Source organism: Podarcis muralis, chromosome 13 (assembly GCF_964188315.1).
Source record: "Podarcis muralis chromosome 13, rPodMur119.hap1.1, whole genome shotgun sequence".
In the NCBI taxonomy this organism is placed as follows: Eukaryota; Metazoa; Chordata; class Lepidosauria; order Squamata; family Lacertidae; genus Podarcis; species Podarcis muralis.
Window position 1 is genome coordinate 40,133,532 of NC_135667.1, and position 27,584 is coordinate 40,161,115.

General features: G+C 45.4%; 1 protein-coding gene across 1 annotated transcript; it reads right to left on the reverse strand.

The window, feature by feature from the left end:
• Nucleotides 1-1,373: 1,373 nt before the first annotated feature.
• On the reverse strand, nt 1,374-25,087 carry LOC114581804 (uncharacterized). The gene is made up of 12 exons (XM_028702420.2): nt 24,497-25,087; nt 20,735-20,950; nt 19,712-19,808; nt 17,924-18,031; nt 15,297-15,442; nt 11,996-12,034; nt 10,433-10,524; nt 8,259-8,420; nt 6,781-6,852; nt 5,347-5,487; nt 4,231-4,302; nt 1,374-2,213 (listed from the first exon to the last, which is right to left on the reverse strand). The coding sequence occupies exons 2-12, from the start codon at nt 20,872-20,874 to the stop codon at nt 1,780-1,782; spliced, it is 1,503 nt and encodes a 500-aa protein (XP_028558253.2). The 5' UTR covers nt 20,875-20,950; nt 24,497-25,087; the 3' UTR covers nt 1,374-1,779.
• Between the last annotated feature and the right edge of the window lie 2,497 nt (nt 25,088-27,584).

The following is a 27,584-nucleotide window of genomic DNA, read 5'->3' on the forward strand; positions in this document are numbered from 1 at the left end:
GGACGAGATGGTTGGACAGTGTTCTCGAAGCTACCAGCATGAGTTTGACCAAAGTGCGGGAGGCACTGGAAGACAGGAGTGCCTGGCGTGCTCTGGTCCATGGGGTCACGAAGAGTCGGACACGACTAAACAACAACAACAGATTGCATTTTTACATACTTCCAGCGCATATTTTGCAGGGCTGAATTGGGACATCTAAGCTCTGTTGTTAATTGATCCTGCAGATCCAGGCTGAATGCAGGATATAAAAGTGTGATCTTACGTTGCCATCCATTGGGATAGCTCGGTCAGCAGAGCATGAGATTCTTAATCTCAGGGTTGTGGGTTCAAGCCCCACATTGGGCAAAAAGATTCCTGCATTGCCGGGGGTTGGACTAGATGACCCTCGTGGTCCCTTCCAACTCTACAATTCTATAATATTCCAAGAGTTTGGGATAGTCTTGGAAGAAACTGTTTCTGACCAGCAGAGCTATGGAGAATGGCGAACTGTGCTTCAGTTGTGTTAAGTTGTGGGTGAACATATCAGACGACACAGCGATTCTTCAAACAGCTCTTGTTTATTCACAGGCCAGAACAGAACAGAACTGAAGGGTTCAGCCAACCTGCTTATACAGAGCTCAACTACAAAGCAACAGTAACAACTTTCTGTAATTATCCAATCACTGAACATCACTTTCAATTCCTTATTTGCATATGTGGACCTGAGTGAAAACTATCTACAGTATCCCCCTGCTGGCCCAGAGTGAGAGCTTCAGTACATAACAAGTTGCAGTGTAACAATTCTACCAGAGGTACCTGTAAGCTGAAGTGGTTAAAAGGAAAGAAGAGAAGTATTGGGCATTTGGCTTGGTTTGCTTAGACGAGACATGGGGGCAGAGGACTATGGGGTGATTTGTTTTCCCATCTCCCCTTTCACTGGTTAAAAACCCCCACTGTAATATGTAAAGGTAGAGGTTTAAAGACGCTCTCAAGGCAAATCTTAAAAACATGTAGTATAAACACTGACAACTGGGAAACACTGACCTGAGAGCACTCCAATTGGAGAATAGCCTCTACCAAAGGCGTCATGGACTTTGATGAAGCAGGAACTCAGGATGAAAGGGAGGAACGAGCTAAGAGGAAGGCACATTTGGCAAATCCTCACCCTGATCAACTCCCATAAACCTATGTCCCCACCATGGAAGGATTGGCCTCCACAGTCGCTTGTGGACACACTGTTAAGACCATATTCATGGAAGACAATCTTACTCGGCTACGAGTGATCACCAAAGAGATGTAATCTAGAGGCTTCAAAAACCTTGGCACTTGTCTTGACGTTGATCTGTGTTGGTTTCAAATGCACCTTGCAAAAAGATGACAGCAGCAGCGATAAATAGGCTAAGGCTTTTGTTTATTTTTAAGAAGCAGAAGAGAATGGTTTGGAGAAACAGCTCTGCTAGACTTTATTCAAGTCTGCCAACGAGTCGTTCATCGAGTCCCCTCCCCATGCGATCCTGGCTTCCATTCTGGAAATAGGCTTCATGGCCTGGCGCAGGGAAGCAATGAGAAACACTCCAAAGATTCCCCTGTACTTGATCAGGAGGAGTAACTGTATCTGGTTTGCGGAGTTTTTCTAAATAGAATTTCTGCCAAACAGGAAACCAAAGATCTTTTATCAGTTAAACTCACTTGGATAGAAAGGTGCCTTGAGGATGCAAAGCACCCTTACTTGAGGGCTTAAAGTCTGATGAGGACTTTGTCTCCTCAATGATGTCATGGCTTTACTTCTTTTTGTTGTTGTTATTGTTGTTGTTCTTCTTCTTCCTGGATGGTGTCTGTCTGGCCAGTAGAGCCTGTCTGTGCCTCTGTCACCTCCATGGCGTCATAGTCTTTATCTCCTCCCTCTGTGTTACGCACAGAAGATGTAGATCTGGAACTTCTCAGGTCAGTAGCATCCGACTGAGATTTTGTTGGCTTGATGCCTATATCTCCCTCTTTTGATGAGATGACAGTGCTGGGCCTCTTCTGGTCAGACTTCCAGGACAACCTTCTCCGCGGCGGGGCAAAAACAAGGTCTTTATTTGAACATGACAATGTCATCAGGGGGATGGGGCACTTGGTAGCGATGTAATCCTCATTGCAGTATTTCTTCCTCCATCTAGCGTCTGCATTGACAAGCTCAGTCACATCACGGAAAGGGCTCACGTCCATGGTGTCGCATTCATACTGCAAACCTGTGGGGAGAAGCAGAAAGATCATTTGTTGTGAAGTCTTCCACAAACATGGTGCTATGTCATTACATCTCTGACTTCTAAAACACTTGAGAGCAGTACATGTGAAAAGGATCTAGGAGTCTTGGTTGACCACAAACTTGACATGAGCCAACAGTGTGACGCGGCAGCTAAAAAAGGCAATGCAATTCTGGGCTGCATCAATAGGAGTATAGCATCTAGATCAAGGGAAGTAATAGTGCCACTGTATTCTGCTCTGGTCAGACCTCACCTGGAGTACTGTGTCCAGTTCTGGGCACCACAGTTCAAGAAGGACACTGACAAACTGTAACGTGTCCAGAAGAGGGCAACCAAAATGGTCAAAGGCCTGGAAACGATGCCTTATGAGGAACGGCTAAGGGAGCTGGGCATGTTTAGCCTGGAGAAGAGGAGGTTAAGGGGTGATATGATAGCCATGTTCAAATATATAAAAGGATGTCACATAGAGGAGGGAGAAAGGTTGTTTTCTGCTGCTCCAGAGAAGCGGACACGGAGCAATGGATCCAAACTACAAGAAAGAAGATTCCACCTAAACATTAGGAAGAACTTCCTGACAGTAAGAGCTGTTCGACAGTGGAATTTGCTGCCAAGGAGTGTGGTGGAGTCTCCGTCTTTGGAGGTCTTTAAGCAGAGGCTTGACAACCATATGTCAGGAGTGCTCTGATGGTGTTTCCTGCTTGGCAGGGGGTTGGACTCGATGGCCCTTGTGGTCTCTTCCAACTCTATGATTCTATGATTCTACCCCCTTGGTCTTTATTTTTAAAGCTGATCCTCGGAGCAAGACCCGCAACGGCTTTATTGGAAACAGCAACAAGTATGGGAAGGAGAAACAAGCTGCAGGGAACTGTTGTAAACAAAACCTGCCCTTTTTCCTTTATGGGGTATCCAAGAGCCCATATAGAGTCCTTACATAGGTTCCCTATTGGTAGGGGAAAATAACAGAGGCCAACAAGAGAATATTGAGAAGCAAAGCAGCTAGTAAGCCTGATCTTTATTGATCTGTTGCAACAGGGTCCTCGCTCACCACACGCAGGAGGAAGGAGGAACCCAGAACAATGGTGTGCAAGCCTTTATATAGACTTTTGAAATTGCCACCCTGTAGATCAAGACCACCCCCAGAAACATCATACATACATCACAGAAGGGGTGTAACCTAAGACCAACCACCAGATACATCATACCCACATCACAGAAAAGGCGGTCTAAAACAGAAATTTGAATGTTGTTTTTCTCCTGTTGTACTTTATCTCCTGTCTGGCAGGTTACTTGATTGGATTGCCTGAGGAGCCTGGCCAGTCTTTTGTAATGATAAATACTTAGTTCCTGGGCCAGGTCACAGGCTCACGCCCTATTCATATCTTAAATGTGTCCTTAAGACAGGATTTGTGAGGCAAGAGACAATGGGGAGGTTTCCCACTTTGACCTTACAGAGAAGACATTTGCTCAGTTTGGGAATCAAAATGGTTTCAGGTCGGTCTTCCTGTGCTGATCTATGTACGTGCTTGGTTGGTACACTTATGAACATTTAACATATATCTAAGACTTCAAAAATCCTATCACAGAACCAAAATAAAAATGCCAACTAAATCGATATTGTGGGCCAGATTCGATTGTCCTGTTCTAGGAGAAGCCAGAGCAAGGACTGCTGCTACTGCAATTGGGTTTTGCCCCATGCACCCTACCTCCCCCAAGCAGTGCCAGATGAAACCCTGTGGAGGCCCCCAGGCAGTCAAAATCTTGGGGGCCCGTGCTCTCGTTAGTCCTAGGGCAGACAAAGGGAGACTCCTTGATGGCCCCCTCCATAGCAGTGCATGAGTCATGTAGGTATGTACAATCACAGAATTATTGAGTTGGAAGGGACCCTGTGGATCATATAGTCCAAACCCCCCCCCCAATTCAGTATCATTGGCTATAAAAGTTATAAATGGAAACCATACTATGTCAAAATGATATCCTTTAGCCAAAGCACTAGGCAACCCACCTTCTTCCTCAAAGCCTCTTTGCAGTCCCCACGCAGTCTGAAGGAAGCTCAAGATGTCCACATTCCCATTCTCTACAAACGGAACAAAATGTATGTTTCCTGAGAAAGGTCTAGTTTGTTTCAGCTTATCACATAAAGAAGACATTTTTGAGATAATAGGTGCCTTAAAATTTTGCCTACGATTGTTCAAATAATTAATTTTGGAGGGCATATATATATAGTTTTGTTTTGATTTTAAAGTTGTGATCCATGGATAATTGTTGACAAATCTGCCTTTGTCATGGTTTTGCAGAAGGGCACGTTGTTGCATGTGTCTTAAATAAGCAAATATTTTCAAAAGTCAGGCAAAGCGAGAGGGAAGGCTGGGACTCAGGAGTGGCACCCCTCCAAGCCTAGAATTTGTGTCATGGTTTAAAAGTGAGAAGAGAACTTGGAGAGGAATCACAACTGGATATGAAGCATCAAAGAAGAACTTCTGTTGACGTCAAAAGAAATGGAAAACTGGCCAAATTTTCCAGCTCCAGCACCAATTTGGATGAAGAACTGACCAACAGACACCTCCACAAGTTTTATTTGGCTACCTTTGAAGGTGACCCGGAAACTACAACTAATCCAGAATGCGGCAGCTAGACTGGTGACTGGGAGCGGCCGCCGAGACCACATAACACCGATCTTGAAAGACCTACATTGGCTCCCAGTACATTTCCGAGCACAATTCAAAGTGTTGGTGCTGACCTTTAAAGCCCTAAATGGCCTTGGTCCAGTATATCTGAAGAAACGTCTCCACCCCCATCCTTCAGCCCAGGCACTGAGGTCCAGCGCCGAGGGCCTTCTGGTGGTTCCCTCACTGCCCTCCCACCAGATGTCAAAGCGAACAACAACTACCAGACTTTTAGAAGACATCTGAAGGCAGCCCTGTTTAGGGAAGCTTTTAATGTTTGATGCATTACGGTATTTTAATATTTTGTTGGAAGCTGCCCAGAGTGGCTGGGGAAGCCCAGCCAGATGGGCGGGGTATAAATAATAAATTATTATTATTATTATTATTATTAGGCTAATACCATGTCTGATATTCTTTCTGCAACTTATTCTCTTGGTGCGCACTGAGATACTCACTAACTTCAGTGCATCTCAGTGCCTGTTGTATCTGCTCGTTGTTCAAGTTGACTCCCAGGCCTATCAAGACTGTTTCCAAGTCATCAACGGCCACCATACCTTTATTTATTTTCCTGAAAATCCAAAGAATAGTCTGGAAATCTAAAGGATGCACATGGGAAAGAAAGGACAACAATTATTGAGCCTGAAATTACCTCCAACCTTTAGGAACAAGAAGCCCCGACAATAACGGACTGGCATTACAAGCCACAAGAATTGGCTGAAATGGTGCAGTTAACAAATACCCTGAGAGGCAATTCAAAACAAAAATTTATGGAAAAGTGGGATAGATATAAAACATATGTTCAAAAATACAGTAAAGGTTCGCTATGCTAGCATTTGATTGACGTTGGAGTGAGACTGAGTTGAGAAATAAGACTAAGAGCACATATTAATATAGGAATGTATTAGATAATATGTAAGGAAATATACAATAATAAGAGTACATTCGTTTGTAAAAAAGGAATATACAACGGGAAAGACAGGAAGTCTAATGTGTTGGTATGTATATGATTGGGGGGGGGAATTGTTTTTGTTCTTTCTCTTTTTTCCCTTTTCTTTCTAGATATAAAAAAATTGTATATAATTTTTGTACACATGTTGGAAATTATATTATAGTAAGTCCTGTAATGTAATATGACGTTTACCGATATAATATAAGAATGTTAACAAATAAATAAAATGCAAATGCAAAAAAGAAAAAGAAAATACTTTCAACCTTTAATTGCCAGGTGATGTTGGTGTTTAGGCTGCCTGGGCAGATCGATGGAGCCAATATGGTGCTCCTACCAATTTGCTGAGGTGACCCCCACCTTGCTGCTACCCCACCCAAATTCAGTCCCATCCAGGTAAGCTGGTGCTGGGTGCACAAACCCACAGCTCTGCCTCCAACTTCAGCTCTGCCACTGAAATAAAACTGACCCCCAAAAGGCCAGACACCCAGATTGGCACAGAGTATGTTTTTGGAAAGCAGCACCAGCAACTCCAACAATGGATAAATCTTTTTGTTCAGTTGTGGGTGAACATATCAGACGACACAGCGATTCTTCAAACAGCTCTTGTTTATTCACAGGCCAGAACGGAACTGAAAGGTTCAGCCAGCCTGCTTATATAGAGCTCCAGTACAATGCAACAGTAACCACTTTCTGTAACTATCCAATCACTGAACGTCACTTTCAATTCCATATTTGCATATGTGGACCTGAGTGAAAACTATCTACAGTATCCCCCTGCTGGCCCAGGGTGAGAACTTCAGTACATAACACTTTTAGCTTGTGCAGAGAGGGTGGAGGAGAGAGAAACAGTCGACAGGAACGCAGACAGAGAGTGACATACAGAGCAACAATAGGAAACCGGCCTTCTTTCCCCTCGCTCCCTTAGTTTCCTTTATCATACCCTCTGTGTCTGTGAAAGGCGAGGTATTGTTCACAACTTCCAAGAATTCAGAGAAATCCAGAGTCCCAGATGCTGTAATGGAGAAAGACACAGAAGCTGAGTTGAAGTATGTGTAGGCGCATGACAGCGAAACCTAGTTTTTTGCAACTATTCAGGTGTTTCTGTTGCAGAAATTAATACTGTGCAGTTTGAAGTGGCTGGAAGCATACAAACTGGTTCCTTTGGAAGAAAATATTGTCCAGGCCCAGAAAAATATTATTCAAACTTTTACTTGCAGAACTCTTTAAAATCGGAACAGAAGCATCACAGATACAATGGTACCTCGGGTTACATACGCTTCAGGTTGCATACGCTTCAGGTTACAGACTCCGCTAACCCAGAAATAGTACCTCGGGTTAAGAACTTTGCTTCAGGATGAGGACAGAAATCGTGCTCCAGCGGCACGGCAGCAGCAGGAGGCCCCATTAGCTAAAGTGGTGCTTCAGGTTAAGAACAGTTTCAGGTTAAGTACGGACCTTCGGAACGAATTAAGTACTTAACCTGAGGTACCACTGTACATCCAAAATATCCATAGAATGTCCAGCACAGGCTCAACAACTTAGAAAATATGAAATAATCCACAGCCTGTTTTCAGCCTCCATTGGCCTTAGGATGTTTACTCTCCCTTCAGGAGAGTTTCATTTACATCCTCACTCCATGAGGTTTGGGAGACAAAAGAACTTTCAAAATGGAGATTTGCAGGTCGTTTAGCAGCTCAGCTGTTTCTCCACCTGCCACCCTTGTAAAGTCTTCCGGCTTAGGCTTATGATAATATAATAATAATTTTATTATTTATACTCTGCCCAGCCACTCTGGGCAGCTCCCAATAGATTAAAAACAGAAGAAAACACCAAACATTAAAAACTTCCAAAAACAGGGCTGCCTTCAGATGTCTTCTAAAAGTCAGATAGCTGTTTATTTTCTTGACATCTGATGGGAGGGCGTTCCATGGGGTGGGTGCCACTACCGAGAAGGCCCTCTACCTGGCTCTCTGTAATCTCATTTCTCACAGGGAGGGAACCACCAGAAGGCCCTTGGAGCTGGACCTCAGTGTCTGGGCTGAACGATGGGGGTGGAGACGCTCCTTCAGGTATACTGGGCCGAGGCCATTTTGGGCTTTAAAGGTCACCACCAACACTTTGAATTGCACTCAGAAACGTACTGGGAGCCAATGTAGGTCTTTCAGGACCGGTGTTATATGGTCTCGGTGGCCAAGGTATAAAGAAACTTGTTCTTGTGGAACACAAATTGTCCTTTGGTCTGTTCACCCCACCCTCAACTGTGCAGGAGCTGGATCTGACCCACTTAAATCAGTGCATGTAGCTGGTTTCATATAGCAGTTGGATTTCAACAGGGCTTCTGGGCATATCAGAGTTCCCCAAGATTGCAAACAACTGCCAGGGAAAACCACAGATCTGAGGATGAAGGTTGTCACATACCGGTCACCTTGACATGCCTCAGCGTCCGACGCATTTCAGCATTGGTCACTAGGATGCCCAGTGTGTGCAAAGTCAAGAGGAGATCGCTGGTGTGAATCATTCCGGACTTAAGTGTGCTGAAAACAGTGCAGGCCTTGGAGAGCCCTGAAGAGGATGCAGACTCTGGAAAGTAAGGATGAGAGTGCATTGGTTTCTGGAACTGATTGGGAAAAAGAACAAGAGGCAAAAAAACTTTGGGGGAAGGGTTCTAGCTCAGTAGTAGAGTAAAAAGGTAAAAGGTAAAGGTAAAGGACCTCTGGACGGTTAAGTCCAGTCAAAGGCAACTATGGGGTTGCAGCGCTCATCTTGCTTTCAGGCCAAGGGAGTTTGTCCGCAGACAGTTTTCCAGGTCATGTGGCCAGCATGACTAAACCACTTCTGGCGCAACAGAACACCGTGACAGAAACCAGAGCGCACGGGAATACCGTTTACCTTCCCGCCACAGCAGTACCTATTTATCTACTTGCACTGGTGTGCTTTCGAACTGCTAGGTTGGCAGGAGCAACAGAAGCTCAATCCGTTGCGGGGATTCAAACCGCCGACCTTCCGATCAGCAAGCCCAAGAAGCTCAGTGGTTTAGACCACAGCGCCATCCACGTCCTGGTTCAGTGGTAGAGTATTTGCATGCAGAAGGCCCCAGGTTCAGCGGTTCAGCATCTCAGCATCACCAAGCTGGGCTGGGAGACCCGTCTGAATCCCTGGAGACCCATTGCCAATCAAGGTAGCTAATAATGAGCTAGATGGATCAATTCCCCCCCCCCCCCCGAATTAGAACACAATACCTGTGCTGTAGTCAAATGCAGTGGCTTAGATCCAGTCCACGTTGTGTTTAGGCCCCACCCAAATCAATGGGGCTTGAACTCACCAGTCTTAAAGGTAAAGGGACCCCTGACCATTAGGTCCAGTCATGACTGACTCTGGGGTTGCGGCGCTCATCTCACTTTATTGGCCGTGGGAACCGGCGTACAGCTTCCGGGTCGAACCAGAGCAGCACACTGTAATGCCGTTTACCTTCCCGCCGGAGTGGTACCTATTTATCTACTTGCACTTTGACGTGCTTTTGAACTGCTAGGTTGGCAGGAGCAGGGACCGAGCAACGGGAGCTCACCCCGTTGTGGGGATTCGAACTGCCGACCTTCTGATCGGCAAGTCCTAGGCTCTGTGGTTTAACCCACAGCACCACCTGCTAACATATTTATCACATAGTCTTTTGTGGGTTACGTGCATTAAATGCTCTCCTGAGTTTCAGTAATGTGTGTGTGTACATACACACAGATCCAGACCCAGAGCATTTGGGGGCAGAGGGGAATCATAAACAGTGAGGTCAGAGGAGAAAGAATTAGTACTGTGAATTACACAGTTATCACTCTCTGTGTACTTTTAGCATTTCAAAATGGTGGCACTTAAATGGGTCTGGGAAATGGTTGAAGCTTGTGATGTCAAGAAGCTCTCCACATCTCAGGATGTTTCGATTAAAGAGATGAAAGCACCATACACTTTAATGTAGCTCTGATTTGATTTCATGTTGTCACTATCTCTCCAAGCACATTTGGGTAAAGATACAAAAGGTGGAGATTTATTCCCCACTCTATGTCCCTGGGACCGTGCTGGCTTATAAATCAAAATAAGAGTAAATGTTTCTCTGTTAGGAAATCTGCAGGTTTTTCAGCTACACAGATTTCTCGTCAGGGCAAGAACACATTAATTACCTGGAGAACAGCAACAACCAGGGGAAGAAAGACATAACATATAACAACGACTGGAAGAAACACCACAGACAGAATAATTACCACACACAGGAAGAACGAGGATATAGTTTGAGTTCCTCACTTGTAGTTTTATAAATCATTTAATGTGTCAACATGGTTAGAAGTTATTCATATTGCAGGTGTTGCATAAGGGATTGCTATTTTGACTGGAGTGTAATTGAAATTAATAAGATTTTGGAACGCAGAAATAAAGCAAATAATCAATTCTAGCACCTTATCTACATTATATAATTTGGTATTTGAACTATTGATATTAATAATTGTATTATAAATTGGTATCATTATAATGAGGCTATTATTGGATTGCAATTGAAAACTAATAAAATTATCAAAAAGAAAGAAAAGAAACATGAAGACATGAATTACCTTCCCATCTAGGTCCCGCCTTACACATCGAATCCATTTCATTCTCCCCTTCATAAACAGTTATGTGGAAATTGTATACAGCTTTAGCTTTCCTGCCAAAACACATGCAGAATGACTAAAATGATTTTTGCTTAATTTTGACCCATTTGTTGATCCCTGAGGGATCAGAATACAAATCTTTAAGCATCATCATCATCATCATTTTAGACTTAGTTGCTTGTTACCCAAAATATCTCCAAGGGTCTTACAACACATGAAAAACTTAATATAAATACATAATACCATAAAGACAGAGCAATCCCTATAACAAGATTGGAGGCACACTAATAGCTAGAACATCTTCATCTCAGTCTATCAGGTGCCTGGCCAGGGGCGGGAGGTAAGTCTATACCTGGTGCCAAAAATATGTCAGTGAAGGCGCCAGGCAGACCTCGCTTGGGAAAGCATTCCACAGATTGGGAGCCACAACTAAAAAGGCCCTCTCCCTGGTGACCACCCTCTGAGCCTCCCTCAGAGGGCAGACCTGGAGAAGAACCTCAATTGAAAATCTAGTGTCCAAGAGTGTTCCTATAAGGAGAGACATTTCCTAAGATGTTGGTGTCTGGAGCAATAAAGAGCTTTATAGGTCAAAACCAGCACTTTCAAGTGGGCTTGGAAACATATCCAGTGTTGTAACATAATTGGTATTTATGTTATTTGTGTGGGTGCACCTGTGAACAACACATTGGTGATTCCTGCCACAGCTTTAGGACGGAACTGAATGTAAAACCACAATTTAATCCCATTTCCCGCTTTATGAATCTCTGAGCTTCAGTTAAGTGTGGTTTGAGTCCGCTGAGGGATGACAGTGGGATGGGCATAGCTCAGTTGGTTAGAGCATGGTGTTGATAATGCCAAAGTTGCAGGTTCAATCCCCAGAAGGGACAGCTGCATATTCTTGCATTCCTGTGGAAATGAAAGGGGAGACAAGCTGAGAAAGAGGCAGAACCAAGATGGCCGAAAGGAAAAACAGAGGAAAGCTGGTGGGCCCAACAGGCCTGAACTGTTAGAATTCCTGCTCTATGACTGCAGTCATGGGATTTTTGTCTATCACATGACGGTGTATGTTTTGACTCCACAGAGTGGCAAGTGATGGAGCCAGGATGTTTGTGTTACTGTGTTTCGTGAAGTGGGACTATTGTCCTTTGTTCTTTTTCTCTTTGCTGTCTGATGCTAGGGAGAAAGGGAGCCATGTTGCAGTGCTCCGTGTGTGTTTATATGTAAATAAAGTAGATTAGCCAAAATGCTGAGTTGCTGAGGTCTGTTATGCATGATGCCCAAAATCTGCAGATCCCTAAGTGTGCTGGTGTCGGTTGGCATCGGTCGCTGTGATGTTCAGGCTGAAGAAAGCTTTTGAAGCTTCTGAACGAAAGACCAGGAGGGAGAGAACATGCCAGTCGGGCATGTGTCTCTGCCAGGGTCCTACTCGAGTGTAGGACGAGCTCCTGACATGCACAAGGGAAGGTGGAGATGAAAGAACCGGGAGTCAAGTCAAGGCAGGACAGAAGGGTCTGGAATACTCACTTGCCCTTTTTAATAGTCATGGAATCCTCCGTGCAGATACTGTGGAAGGCAGAAATGGTGGTTACATAAGGTAAAGGTAAAGGGACCCCTGACCATTAGGTCCAGTCGTGACCAACTCTGGGGTTGCGGCGCTCATCTCGCTTTATTGGCCGAGGGAGCTGGCATACAGCTTCCGGGTCATGTGGCCAGCATGACTAAGCTGCTTCTGGCAAACTAGAGCAGCACACAGAAATGCCGTTTACCTTCCTGCCGGAGCGGTACCTATTTATCTGTCCACCAGTGCTACATTATCTACTTGCACTTTGACGTGCTTTCAAACTGCTAGGTTGGCAGGAGCAGGGACCAAGCAACGGGAGCTCACCCCGTCGCGGGGATTCGAACCACCAACCTTCTGATTGGCAAGTCCTAGGCTCTGTGGTTTAACCCAGAGTGCCACCTGCGTCCCTAAGTGGTTACTTAGAAGCCACCTAAAGACCCCACCCCACCCCATTTACATGGTACCTGGAGCAACACGGCTGCCATCAATTCATGGTTGCTTCCTTTCAGTGCCAGATTTACGTATAAGCTAAACAAGCTGTAGCTTAGGGCCCCACTCATTTGGGAGGCCCCAGAAAAATTAAAGGAAAAAACCCACTGGCTGTACATTTCCAAAATATAAAATAAAAAAACAAATAAAAGAAAACCTACATACAGCAACAATGTTTTGTGTTGTGTAGGCTCCTATGATGTAAATCATGGGCCCCGCCTGCTAGCCTGCTCCCTAAAATATCACTGGTTTGCTCATTTCTATATATAGGGTGCCTACATTCTGCATGGACTGTTTGCATGGCAACATGTGCAAATGGCTTTAGATACCTATTAAGTCAGTGGTGGCCAAATTCGGCCCGCCAGCTGTTTTGGGACTACAATTCCCATCATCCCTGACCACTGGTCCTGTTAGCTAGTGATGATGGGAGTTGTAGTCCCAAAACATCTGGAGGGCCAAGTTTGGCCATGCCTGTATTAGGTCCATAAATCACCATATAGCATCTATTCAACACAAAAAACAGCGACAATTTGTTGTTGACAAAGGACAGCTGGACATATAAAGGGCCCCATTATCTTCAGTAGCTTAGGGCCTCATCAAACCTAAATCTGGCCCTCCTTCCTTTAAGCCTAATGTCAGTGAAGGGCTGCCGTCTACAATGTGATAGAGCAGTGTTTCCCAACCTTGTGCCTCCAGCTGTTTTTGAACTACAACTCCCATCATCCCTGACTAGCAAGACCAGTGGCAAGGGATGATGGGAATTGTAGTCCAAAAACAGCTGGAGGCACAAGGTTGGGAAACACTGTGATAGAGGACTCAGCCATACAGCTGCAAATACAATGTTTTGAGTGCATTATACAAATGTGGCCCTAGATGGCGATGGTGAGGCAAATTCCATATATTTCCATATATATGGCAAATTCCATATATTTTTCAAAACGTGTTTTTAAAAAAGCATTTTCACAGCATTTTTTTTAAAAAAAATATGTTTCTAGATCCCACCTAGGACAGATTATGGGTTGTATAGCATGCTGGCAGTGCCTGGGGGTATATTGCTAGCAGAGGATATAACCTTGCACTCAACTCTTCATTATGTGGGTGGAAACTGCAGGGACTACCAGAAGTGGTGTGGGAGCAAGCACAGGACTGCAAAACCCCACCGCTCCGGGTGAAATATGTTGTTGTTGTTTAGTCGTTTAGTCGTGTCTGACTCTTCGTGACCCCATGGACCAGAGCACGCCAGGCACTCCTGTCTTCCACTGCCTAGGTAAAGGTAAAGGGACCCCTGACCATTAGGCCAGTCGTGACCGACTCTGGGGTTGCGGCGCTCATCTCGCTTTATTGGCCGAGGGAGCCGGCATACAACTTCCGGGTCATGTGGCCAGCATGACTAAGCCGCTTCTGGCAAACCAGAGCAGCACACAGAAACACCGTTTACCTTTCCGCCGGAGCGGTACCTAGTTATCTACTTGCACTTTGACGTGCTTTCAAACTGCTAGGTTGGCAGGAGCAGGGACCGAGCAACAGGAGCTCACCCCGTCGCGGGGATTCGAACCGCCAACCTTCTTATTGGCAAGTCCTAGGCTCTGTGGTTTAACCCACAGCGCCACCCGCGTGGCTTAATTACCAGTAACTCAGACTTCCATGAGTGACTGCAGGGGTGGATTTAGGGCTCTGCGAATGGTGAGCACAGAATGGGAGCTACCGTCTCAAAGCCTGGTAGGTGAGGTGCTGGCCTTTGGGAAGGAAGAGATAGGGTCCCAGAGTCCTCCTTGCTCCTTCCCAAAGCCTAGTTAGCACTTTCCCAGCTTTGGGAAGGAGGTGGAAGGGCTCTAGGACCCTGCCAGAGCCCTCCCGCCTCCTTCCCAAAGCCAGATGCCTCCTTACCTACCTTACTGCCCAAGTTTGCCACTGGTGACTGAGTCCCTCCAATAAAGGAGCAAGAGGTGGACCAACCCAGTGGAAATATTTTCTTACACTCTTCACATCAAACAAGATTTTAGACAAGTGGTACTGTGTTCAAGTTCTGCTTATTGGCTTCCCATGGTGATCTTTCTTTGGCCCTTGGGAGAACATATTCTTGACTAGATAGCCTTTGATCCAGCAGGGCTTTTCCTCTTCTTATACTGCTTAAGTGCTTTTGCTTTGATCGAGGAAATTGACAAGATCAGAGGCAAATTGATGAGAAATCACCACTCCTGGTCTGAACAGCCGAGCTGGCAGACTTGCATAAACAAGGGTGAAGATGAGTTGCAATAGAATTAAATAGGCATTCATTTCTAATATGGGTATACCTCTTAATTGTATAAATGTCTAAGAGGCTTACACTGAATATAAAATATACATTAAAGTTATCAATAAAAATAAAAAACAAGCTGACCTTAAAAATAAATCCAGGTATACATATAAATGGTAGTTGATTCTGCCACCCACCTCCTTGCATGCCTCTTACATATCTGGGTAGGCTTGCCTAAACAATTTAGCTTTTAGCAAGTGTGAAAAAACAATACAGAGGAAGTGTCCAAATAAATTGATGGAGGAAGGGTGGAGAAGTTTGTCTTAACCAGTGCTTTTTTCCTAAAAAATAAAATAAAAAATGTTTAGGGCTACTCTCATTTTGACTCAAGAAGACCACCATTTTATAGTTCAAATTGGGGAAAAAATACAGCAAATGGACAAAAGTACAAAGATTCACAAAATGTTTAGGGGTATGTGTACCCCTGCGTCCCCCCAGGGAAAAAAAAGCACTGGTCTTAACTATCCAGTGATTCTTACTTGTCATAACAGCTGTCACCTTCTTTACGCAATATGGATGGCTTGGTCTTGCTTGGAAAAGTCTTGTTAATGGTCGTTTCCCCTGTTTTCTTCTTTTTGATCAAAACAGGCGGTCTCTTCTCCAACCTCCCATAGTTGGAGTTAATCTGTTGGTGAGGATGGCAAGGTTGTGGCTACAGCAAATGTTCAGAGCTACAGCCTAGCAATCTCAGATAGTTAAGGAGTGATGGGGTTGAGATTAAGGAGAAATCTCTTGGCTTTAAGATATCTCATCTGAAGTGTGACAACCAAAGCTTGGAGAGAAATTTTGGGAAGCTGGTGTTTCTCTGTGTGTAGTCTTATCAAAACAGCAGCTGAAGTTGTTGCGCTTCTAGTTAGTTGGGGAAGATAAATATTCTAAGAGTAAGCTTATCAGTATTGCATCACCAACTGCATTTAGTGTAGTCGGAGAATTCAACAGAAGCAGGAGCAGAAATTATTCGCCCTATGTCCAGAATGGAAATCGATTCAGCAAATATCAGCATTTGCTCTTGTTATTTTATTCAGTTCTCAAACAATCTGTAATTTATTACAAATTCCCCTTTCCAGCTGCATTGATTTTCATTTGCACTGTAATGAATGGTGTGGAATGATGTAATATTAACACAATTAATTATGGGATTAATTATGTAAACGTCTGCCATGGTGGACAGGGAGACAAAGAGTGTATTCTTTGTCAGAAGCCGAACTGCAGCAGAGCTGGGACAAACTCAGGTCAGAATGCAAACCAGTACCTTCTGGCATCCCTAACTGCGAATTAGCATTGCCAAAAGTGATGAATGGTCCTGCAATGTGATCATAAGTATACAGAAAGCAGCGAAACTTATGCTGTCTTCAGCTAAACCAGCGTAAATTACCCCTATTTTAACCTCCTTTCAGGAATGAAAGGTACTGCTGCTTGATGCAGCCTGGGTTTGGCAGAGGAGGCTGAAACAAGCCTTTAAAACAGACCTTGACTTAGCAGCATCCTTCCCACTGCCATAGGTTCTGCCCTGTTTTGAGGTCACATGAGTAAGCTGAACCAAGTCAGGATCCAGCGTAAGTCCTGCCCCCCATGCCCAGTCCCACCCCTCCCTCAGAATACCCAGTTTTCAGGGCTTACACTAGCAAAAAGGCCCACCAGTCTCAGCCGAGTCCCAGCTGAGCTGGAAAGAGGGAGTTACATCAGCATGTCTGTTGACCTGGAATAATCTTCTTCTTCTTCTTCTTCTTCTTCTTCTTCTTCTTCTTCTTCTTCTTCTTCTTCTTCTTCTTCATACCCTGCCCATCTTGCTGGGTTTCCCCAGCCACTCTGGGCAGCTCCCAGCAGAATAATTTAAACTCAACAAAACATCAAACATTAAAAACAGGGCTGCCTTCAGATGTCTTCTAAAAGCCAGATAGTTGTTTATTTCCATCACATCTGAAGGATTCCACAGAGAGGGTGCCACTACCAAGAAGGCCCTCTGCCTGGCATAGCCCATGCTATGCTGGGAATAAGCTGACTGAGCCAGAGATCATCCCAATGGATCGTGGTATGAATTGCTCTTTAAGCTGAAAAAATATATAATGAAGTATGGAACCTATGACTGGCAAACCATACCATGCATGCAAATAAACTCTGCCACAAAAGAGGGTACAAAATAAAATGGCTCTTAGGACATATGAGGTAACACTGCTCTTCCTGGAAGGAAGTATCAACAAGTTCTTGTGGCTCTCTGATATCACTGAAGCAGCCTGAGTTCCGTCTTCTCTTCACTATAACTTACCTGTCCTGCTTTCTGCATGTAAAAGAGGGAGGGTAACGGGAATTGAAGGTACGACAGGTTGGCAACGTTGTTATGAGTCTCTGGGTGCCAGACACTGAACCCCTGGATTCAGCAAATGTTAAAATATAAACCAGGCCAGTTTCCTGATGAGGTAATTGCCTGGGAGATGAGACATTAGGAGAACAAAAGGCAGGTGACGAGCCATTAGGAAAGCCAGGGCTGTTCTCCTGTTGGCAGAACAGCACCAGTCCCATGGTTTAATTCACTGGCAATGGGAAGGTACCTGCTGTAGGACACTGAGGGGAGCTTGGAGTGAAGGCAGCTTAACAAGGTGGGGCTTCTAGGGTTAGAGCCATCCAGGGCTGGCCCAATACATTTTGGCACCTGGGGTGAACCACAAAACGGTGCCCTTCATTGCCAGGAAAGAAAGGTGAATATCTACATCAGGAACAAGAGAGGGAATCAAATCATCCTTATCCACTGGTTGAAGAGGAAATCAAAGGTCATTGTAGGAGAAAAGGGGACTCGCCCTGAATTACATGGCTGGGGGTTGCAGAGCCCAGGAGATCCCAGAGGGCAACCCCCACCATTTTCTCCCTAGGGATGAGAAGAGACCAGAAGACCTCCTATTTGCGAAGAAGGTATGGGGGTGCTGCTGAGGAGGTGACAGATCCAGTCTCCAAGGAGCGCACCACAGCAGCAGCAGCGGCCGATGCATTCCTTGCAGGTAAGATCTGCTGCCTTTGTGGTTCCTCCCGCCTGAGGCAGTTGCCTCGCCTTGCCTCACAGGTAGGCCGGCCCCGGATCCACCTTGTTATATGCAAAGATTTCGGCTCCCACCTGGGTCGCTTTATCAGCAGTTGGGGGCTTTGCTCTCTGTACACGGCGTCTCTGAGGGGACGGCGTCCTCGGAAGCACCTGCAATTTCCGCATGAGCATCAGCTTGCACTGTTCAACCCAAGAGAAAAGACAATTCCATGTTGACAAACAATGTTGATCACTATCCCACTGTTGAAATATATGAAGAACTCTTGTTAGTTGACAGCGGCTACGACTGTCAATCTTAGAGGTCCTTATAGTAGCAATTTTCAGGTGACAACTGTGGGATGTCATCCATTGGAGCAGTCAAAGACAACATTCCTTATCTCCCTAGAGTGGGCCTAGGCAGGGGGACATCCAGTCAGTGTAACTTCCTGTTCCACTGGTCTGGAACATACTCCCCCTGCATGTGAGGAGATGGGTGTGGCTTTGGCCGAGTCATGCAGCCATTTTCTCAGTCTTGAACTTCCTGTCTTGCTGTTCTTTTGCTGCTGGACTGCTTTCCTGCAGCCATTTTGTTATCTAAATGTAATTTTGCTGTCTGCTGGCTCTCAGCCAGCAGCACATAAGTTCAGTCTCCATATGAGATGAACTCACAGTCTCTTTCTTTATGTAACCACTAAATAAAGCCTGCCTTTCGGGAAACTGAAATGTGAGTAAACTTTTTGTTACTTTACTCAGAAGCGACTCTCGTGTCTTTATTCTTCTAAGAGGGTTTAAAGGGGACACCAGGAAAGAATCTTAACGAAGAGATTAAAACGAATCTGCAAACTAGTTTCCAGCTATATTGAGGGGAATCTGCTCTGCTACATCACTTACCGGTACTAGTGTGAGTGAAGGAAGGACAATACAGTAGTGCCTCGCAAGACGAAAAGAATCCGTTCCGCGAGTCTCTTCGTCTTGCGGTTTTTTCGTCTTGCGAAGCAAGCCCATTAGTGGCTTAGCGGATCAGCTGATAAGCGGCTTAGCGGATCAGCTGTTAAGCGGCTTAGCGGATCAGCTGTTTAGCGGCTTAGCGGCTTGGGGAAAAGGGGGGGGGGGAAAAACCCTGCAGGAACTCGCAAGACATTTTCGTCTTGCGAAGCAAGCCCATAGGAAATTCGTTTTGCGAAGCACCTCCAAAACGGAAAACCCTTTCGTCTAGCGGGTTTTCCATCTTGCGAGGCATTCGTCTTGCGGGGCACCACTGTACTTATTCAATATATCCTTTCCTACTATCCTTAACATTCCCACAACTGTGCACACAGTGAACACATGGGAGGTGTAGAAGGGGGCCAGGACCATGCGGCAAGCCCAATCTGCATATTACTAGATGGTGTGACTAGTTCTTATGTGTGAATAATTGTCACTGGGAAATCCCAGGCATCCCAGACTATTGGCCATTCTGGCTGGTGGAGGACCATGGGACCCCCAGCTCTGCCACAGTGGGATGGTTGGGGGCACCGCCTCACCACAGGTTGGGGGGCTATGCTGCAAACTTTTCAAGCAGCCAACACATCCCCACAGAGAAGAATTATGCAAGCGGCCCGGACCCACCGCGGCAGCTGCTTATGGGGCCATTAAAAGCAGCACCCGTTTATTACCCAGCATTATCAATATGTGTTCAAATTCTGCCAGTGGCATTTCAACTGCATACTGTTTGCCACTTTATTGGCCGCACTGAGCTGTGCGATTTGATTTCCTGAACTGTGAACATGCCACGATGCCATGCATCACTACGGAACACCAACCCGCCTGCCCATTGCACTGGATTGGCTGCGTAGACCCACATGATCTCACTGGTCTGGCAGAAGTCAATACTCATCTTACCTGAGTTCCTTTATCAACAGTTTCAGGTTTTACTTTGGGAGAAGGGGGTCTCTGAAGTGGGACCTTTGCAGGCGCTGGCAAATTCCGTACAGATCGCCTGTGGAAAATGGCAGCACATCAGAGAATGTTCTCTCCTTCCTTCTATCTGTCTTCAAATAGGACACGTTGGAACTTAATTCTGATAAATATTTGGTGTATCTATATCATTGCAAGAAGAAGATGGCCTTCTTTAGGAGGGTATTACAGCTTCATACCCTTCAACATTTCTCTAATGAAAATAGGGGCATCCTATTTCATAGGGACGCGGGTGGCGCTGTGGGTTAGCCTAGAACTTGCCAATCAGAAGGTCAGCGGTTCGAATCCCCGCGACAGGGTGTGCTCCCCTTGCTCGTTCCCTACTCCTGCCAACCTAGCAGTTCGAAAGCACTCCGGCGGGAAGGTAAACGGTGTTTCCGTGCGCTGCTCTGGTTCGCCAGAAGCGGCTTAGTCATGCTGGCCACATGACCCAGAAGCTGTACACCGGCTCCCTCAGCCAATAAAGCGAGATGCGCTCCGCAACCCCAGAATCGGTCACGTCTGGACCTAATGGTCAGGGGTCCCTTTATCTTTACCTTTATTCCATAATAATGGTTGCCCCAGTCACTCCAGGTGGCTTCCAACAGATATAAAAACATAATAAAACATTAAACATTTGAAAACTTCCCTATACAGGGCTGCTTTCAGATGTCTTCTAAAGGTAGTGTAGCGACTTATCTCTTCGGTTCAGTGAGTTGCCTAACTCCATGCCCACCAACATTTCTCTGCTGAAAAGAGGGACACCCTATCATATCCTATAACGTTCCACTGACGGAAGTAGGGACATCCTAAAGAAAAGTGGGACATCCTGGGATCAAATCAGAAACCAAGATGGCGTCTGTAAATCCAGGACTGTCCCTGGAAAATAGGGACACTTGGAGAGTCTGTTCCTGAGCTCAGAAATGAACTGTAGGCCATCTTTGGTCCTAGCTTTCTGCTCCTGCTTACATTGAATAAGTGGATTTAGCAGAGACGTAGGAGAGGGAATCCTTCAGCTTCTTTTTGGACTGCGGTTTTAAATCCACAATGGTGGTAATAGAAGGCGGCTTTAATTTTTTGTCTTGAGGCGGTAGTGTCAGTTTCTCCATCAGACCCTCCGAAGCTTCCTCGACCTCCTCCTTCAGGTCGGGGAGTTTGCCATCTTTAGCCTGGTGTTGTGGAATTCTGTAGCAAGGGAGGAGGAAAGAATTAGTCCAGTCACAGGCATGAATGAAAACTATTCCTCTCAAGAGGAAGAATGGCAGATTAAGTTGACGGACTACGCCGAAATGGCAAAAATGAGCGGAAAGATCAGAAATCAGGAAAATCAAAGCTTTAGTAAGGAATGGGGGGGAATTTTTACTTTACCTTAGAAACCACTGTAAACAGTTAAAATTGTTAGCGGGATTTTAATAACACGTAACGAGAACTATGGATGTAATGGAGTTATAAAAATCTGGATTATTATAAAAGATGCAGCAGAAAAGGCTTAACAATGGGACCCACAAAGGGGGAGGTGGGAAGTCCAGAGATTCGTGGGAATCTTGTACTTTTAAATGTGTTGTGGTATGATTGTAAATTATAATATGTACCGTATTTTTTGCCCTAGAGGGTGGACCGGCCCATAGGACGCACCTCGTTTTTTTTGGGGGGGGGGGGGAATGAATTAATTAAATAAATTCATCCCCCCCCCAGGGGGAAAAATAAATGAATATTTTTTTTTAATCATTTCCCCCACCAGCCACGGGGCTGGGGTGGGGGAAGTCCGAGCTTCCCCCGACCCCAGAACAGGCTGCTATCCGCAAGCCTTGCAAGCCCGACGGCAACTCCGGAGGGCGCCCCGTGCTTCGGGCTGCAGGCTGCTGCCCGCAAGCCTTGCGAGCCTGCGGGAACTCCCGCCGGGCTTGCAAAGCTTGCGGATAGCTTCCTGAAGCCTGGAGAGCGAGAGGGGTTGGTGCGCACTGACCCCTCTCGCTTTCCAGGCTTCAGTGAAATCCTGCATTCGCCCCATAGGATGCACACACATTTCCCCTTCATTTTTGGAGGGGGGGAAGTGCGTCATATAGGGCGAAAAATACAGTAAAACCAAATAAATATATTTTTGAAAAACAAAAAAGAAAAAGAAAACTGAAGTGTTGGTGGGTTCCCACAAGGCAAGACACATTGACAGCAGCAAGAACCTTTCTTGAACTACATAACTGGGAAACAGGGACAAAGCAACTGCTTATATACATTCCTGAAAGCCTGGGCCGCTCCCACTCCCAACGTGATTGGCTGTCTAAACTTCCAAGCTGCGAATCACGACTCAGAGTTCAAGGGCCAATGACAGAGGCCCAAATTCTGAAATGTTCTGTGATTGGACATCATGTATCGAATCAGAACACAGGTGCTCAGAATCGTTCGTCCAGACTCAAGCTCAGGCAAACACAGACCACTGAAGACATAACAAAAACCATTCCCCTCAAACTGTCTTTTTATAGCGAAGGCAATGCTTTAGCCTGAGCGGACGGTCATCTTAGATGTTAGCGAATTCAGGCTGCAATTGAGGAAACTCTGAAAGGAGGAAAACACCCTTCTTTCCCCACCCCATAGCTTGCAATCCTCTGGTAGGGAAGCCAACCTCTTCCTTAGTCAGCCTACTTCAGGAGAAAGGCTGGGGCGGAATGACGCTGTTGATTCACCTAGATCTGGATTTGGTATCAGTAACTGCGGACAATATTCTTGAGTGGTTCTGCTATTTTTTGGAGTGTCTGCCCAAGTAGTCAAGAATGGGTGGCCTTTTGAGCCTCTTTTACAGGATTATAACTAGCTTCCTGTTAGAATTAGATGCTGCCTGAGCAACGAGGCCTACTTAGTGTGTTTTACGTGTTTTATTTGGCTCACTCTTTCGTCCCAGTTTCTGACTTAATTTGGCTCACTCTTTCGTCCCAGTTTCTGACTTAATACTGCAGCTCTGACCCACTGGCTTCTTTCCCAGGGCCTAGCTCATCTCGGACAGCAGCTTACAGTTCAGCCCAGAGAAGAATTTTAGCACACCCCCTGGCATTTGAACTGGGTGGCAGCTGCTCAGGGATCTGTTCTGTCCATAGCTGTCAATGTTTCCCCTTTTTAAAGGGAAATTCCCTTATTCCGAATAGGATTCCTCGCAAGAAAAGGGAAAAGTTGACAGCTATGGTTCTGTCCCTCATCCTATTTAACACCCATACGAAGCTACTGGCTGAGCTCATGCAGGGTCTCTGGAGTTCTTAAAACCTCTTTTTGTGATAGTACTAAGGTCCGTCTTTACCCAGGGGTGCAAGGGGTGCGGGACACCCGGGCGCTGAATTCTGGGGGGCGCCGGGCGCCCGCTGCTGAATCCGCCTAAGCTCTTAACTATCTACCTGTTATGAAATAATAATTTTGATGAAGCTAGATAAACAAAATACATATATACCTAGGTATTACCGAAATGTATACCTACTGTTTCACTAAAGGACTTTAGATTTTGTGCGCTCATTTACCAAAGATGTGCCACGCCAGCGCTTGTCATTCACAACGGCGGCATTTGTCAGACTCAATGGTAGCACTTGTCATTCTCAATGGCACCATTCACACGAAATTAACTAAATTTGGGGGCGCTGGGCAGATCTTTGCACCCTGTTGGTGCATATGCTAAAGAGAGCCCTGACAGTACTCACCAGAACAGGGTACCATCACCTCTTCTCCTTGTTTGCTGCTCATAGCTGCCATTCCATGCTGGCACCCACAACACTTTCCTCCCACCCTAAGATGTGAATACCAGCCCTTCATGTTACTTTTACCAAAAGAGAGAGCAATGGTTAACAAGATAATAAAAATATTATACAAAAAAAAGTTGTCACAAAAACCTTGCATTAAAGAAAGAAGCATAAAATAAAACATTTAAAACAACTATATACACAGTCAGTATTGAATCCATATTATGGGATTACTTGACTCCCCCAACTTCCTTCCCCTCCCATCCCGGTTCCTTTGTATTATTTTCATTCGTGCATGTCAACAAAGTCTTTATCTCTGATTACCTCCAATTTTAAACCTTGTCTATAACATTACAAGTGTTATTGTTTTAATCCTGCTAATGCATTAACTTGTGTCCATTGCTTTTGTAAATATGCAATAATTTCCCATTCTTTTTTATATTTGTTGTCATCTTGATTTCTAAGTTTCCCAGTTAATTTAGCCAGTTCAGCATCTTAATTTGCCAATCTTCCTTAGTGGGGACTTCTTCTTCCCAATGTTGGGCTAGCAATATCTGGGTGGCTTTGTTGCATACATAAACAAATTCTTATATTCTTTAGGTAGATCCAGTCCTGTAATACCTAATAAAAAGGCTTCTGGGTTGTTGTTGTTTTAATTCTTAACTCCCCCCCCCCCCAATTCATTATATATCATTTCCCAGAATTTTTAAATAATCTTACGTTGCCACCACATATGATGAAACATACCTTGTACTTCTTTACATTTCCAACACTTATTTTTCTTGTTTTGTACATTTTTGCCAACTTAACCGGTGTTAAATACCACATATACATCATTTTCATATAATTCTCTTTATAAGTTAATAAATTAATGTAAATCCATCTGGGACGTTCCTCACTCAGAGGATGGTGCTGGATGCTGTTGCTTGGTGCTGAAGTTGGCAACACTAGGGACAACTTAAGGAATCAAATGTGAAGCACAAGATTTCTGCCACAATGCCAGAACGTTACTTACTCATCCAATTGAGGTTGAGAGGCAGGGGAGATTTGTAGTCCATTCTGCAGTTCTGCCAAATAAAAATCTGGTATTCTGGAAAGAGGATACAGGGAGGGCTCTTTACCAGGGAGGTGCAGCAGTGATGTTTTCACACGTCCCTCAACCCTGTCCTTTAGATCTTGAGGATTATCATCGTTGGCCTGCTCATCTGGGCCTTGTGGCTTGTTCTCCTGGTCCTGCTCCTCAGCTAGTTCTTGGGTTTTATTGTCCTCGACATTTGGCTCCGTAAGTTCACTGCTCTCTTCAGCCTGCTCAGTAAGGTTTTCTGGCTTGTACTCATCAACCTGCTCAGATAGATCTTGGATTTTAATTTCAAGATCTGGCGCTGAAAGTTCACTGCTCTCTTCGGTCTGGTAATTTAAGTTTTGTGGCGTGATCTCTTGGTGCTGCTCAGATACTTCTGGGGGTGTCTCGCCTTCGAAATTTGGCTCCTGAAGTTCGCTGATCTCTTTGACCTGCTCATTTAGTTCTTGGAGTCTCTTCTCCTCCTCAGCTTGCTCGTTTTCGTCTTTTTGGTTACTGCGAGGGAAGGAAAAATAGGCCCAGTGACAAACATGAAAGAAAACGCAATACTATAATATGGTTGGATAACACCATTAGTGGTGAGGATGCCACGAATGTGCAAAAAAACGCCAGCAACAGCAACAAAAACTACAACAAGGGAATAGGCAATATGGGCGAGCCTTGGTTTCACAAGCTTCATTCAGACAGTCCACAGCTTGTGTGTCAAAATACAATTAGAAATCTTACAGCACATTACTTGACAGACCACATTGTTAAGTGGTCTGCCAAAACCCACAGGGAGATGGGGAGATTTGGGAACCACTGATCTAGAAGAGCACACAGAGTAAGGGACCTGTAATTTATTCCAAAAATTAACCTCATGTTTCACAGGTCATAAAATAAGCAATTCTTTCCTTATCCTTGTCATACACTCAAGATGAAAAAATGTCATAAATAACCCTTTATAAGTGACAAGTAGAAGTAAGTACGTAGAGACTCTTGGGATTTGTCATAAATAATCCCCCTCTATTCTTAGAATTGTTCCTTTTTGTCTTTGTTTCTCTTCCTATTTTTTTCAGAATTACTGTATATACTCATAGTTGCTCATAGTATCATTCCCCGCTACCTCAGAGCTTGTCTAGACCAGTGTTCCCCAACCTTGAGCCTCCAGCTGTTTTTGGACTACAATTCCCATCATCCTTGACCACTGGTCTTGCTAGCGAGGGATGATGGGAGTTGTAGTCCAAAACAGCTGGAGGGCCAAGGTTGGGGAACACTGGAGACCACTCAGCCTCTTGGGCCTGCTGATCAAAAGGTTCGAATCCCTGAGATGGGGTGAGCTCCCGTTGCTCTGTCCCACCTTCTGCCAACCTAGCAGTTTGAAAGCACGCCAGTGCAAGTAGATAAATAGGTACCGCTATGGAGGGAAGGTAAACAGCATTTCCGTGCGCTCTGGTTTCTGTCACAGTGTCCTGTTGTGCCAGAAGCGGTTTAGTCATGCTGGCCACATGACCTAGAAAGCTGTCTGTGGACAATCAGTGGCTCCCTCGGCCTGAAGCAAAATGAGCACCCCAACCCCATAGTCGCCTTTGACTGGACTCAACCGTTCAGGGGTCCTTTACCTTTTTTACCTCAATCTGATGGTGCTCAGACAGAGCTAAATTGTGCTTTATCTTCTCCCTCACACCACACAGGAAAAAGCACCCCCATTGGTCTAGGAGCCACCTTCCTTACCCTACTTTCTTGAAGGGCAGGGCAATCCCAAAATGTTTAGACTGACCTCCTGAGAATAAAGTATTATCAAAAAGCAAGTTGATCACCCTAGTTAGGAGTATATCAACAGCTGGGTAACCTTAAATGTAAAGTGACCACTGACTGTTAGGTCCAGTCATGGCAGACTCTGGGGTTGTGGTGCTCATCTCGCTTTATTGGCCGAGGGAGCCGGCGTACAGCTTCCGGGTCATGTGGCCAGCATAACTATCCCGCTTCTGGTGAACCAGAGCAGTGCACGGAAACGCCGTTTACCTTCCTGCCGGAGCGGTACCTATTTACTTGCACTTTGACGTGCTTTCGAAGTGCTAGGTGGGCAGGAGCTGGGACAGAGCAACAGGAGCTCACCCCATCGTGGGGATTCGAACCGCTGACCTTTCGATCGGCAATCCCTAGGCTCTGTGGTTTAGACCACAGCGCCACCTGCATCCCACAGGGTAACTTTTAAGAGCCCCTATTACCTGCCAACTCTGTTGATGATGTCATCCATTTTCCAGGAACCACAGCAGGGAGATGTACTCCTTCCACATTAGCAGGGATGGCAGCCAAAACTGATAAGTCAAAGGTCAGCAGAAAAGATGAAGGCCACACAACAAGGTCCTCTTCACTGAAGGTGGAAAAGAAATCATTGAGCACTTCTTCAATGGCCCTTCATCCAGAGCGAGTGGAGGGGGAATGAATAAAAGGAACAGGAGGAGCACCAAGGGAAGACTGCCTCCTTTTCCAGTCCCTCAGAACCACAACTCACTTGGTCAGAAGCCGTAGGGATCAGCAATCTTGTTGGGTGGCGTTTGAGGGCCTAGGATGAGATGAACCATCAACGGGGAGGTACAGCTAGGACCAGAAATATGAGGATGGAGTGGAGATCAGGGCTTCCATTTCCCCCAAGGCAGCTCAGGTGTTACGGCTGGTGGAAGCAGGGCCATGAGAGTTGGCATCAATGGTTCTCCACCAGTGCCATGTTTTTCACCACCACCACCGCCACTTGGGTGGCAACTGTTGTTTGAGAGGTTCCGGCCCGATGATGTCATAGAGCAGCGAGTGATCCAAACAGAGCACATGTTGTAGAAAATCACTATCCAAAATATAAAAGGTGCAAGTCTGTGTTGAACAAGCTGGCTGTCGTCCTTGGGAGTGAAGCAGTAGGAGGAACACATGGCCATGAGACCAGAATGGTCCATTTTATGCAGGCTGGCAAAGACGCCCAGCAATGTTATAAAGCTCACAAAGACTGATTTGTTTCGCGCATTTTTATCCCGACCTCCTTCACCCC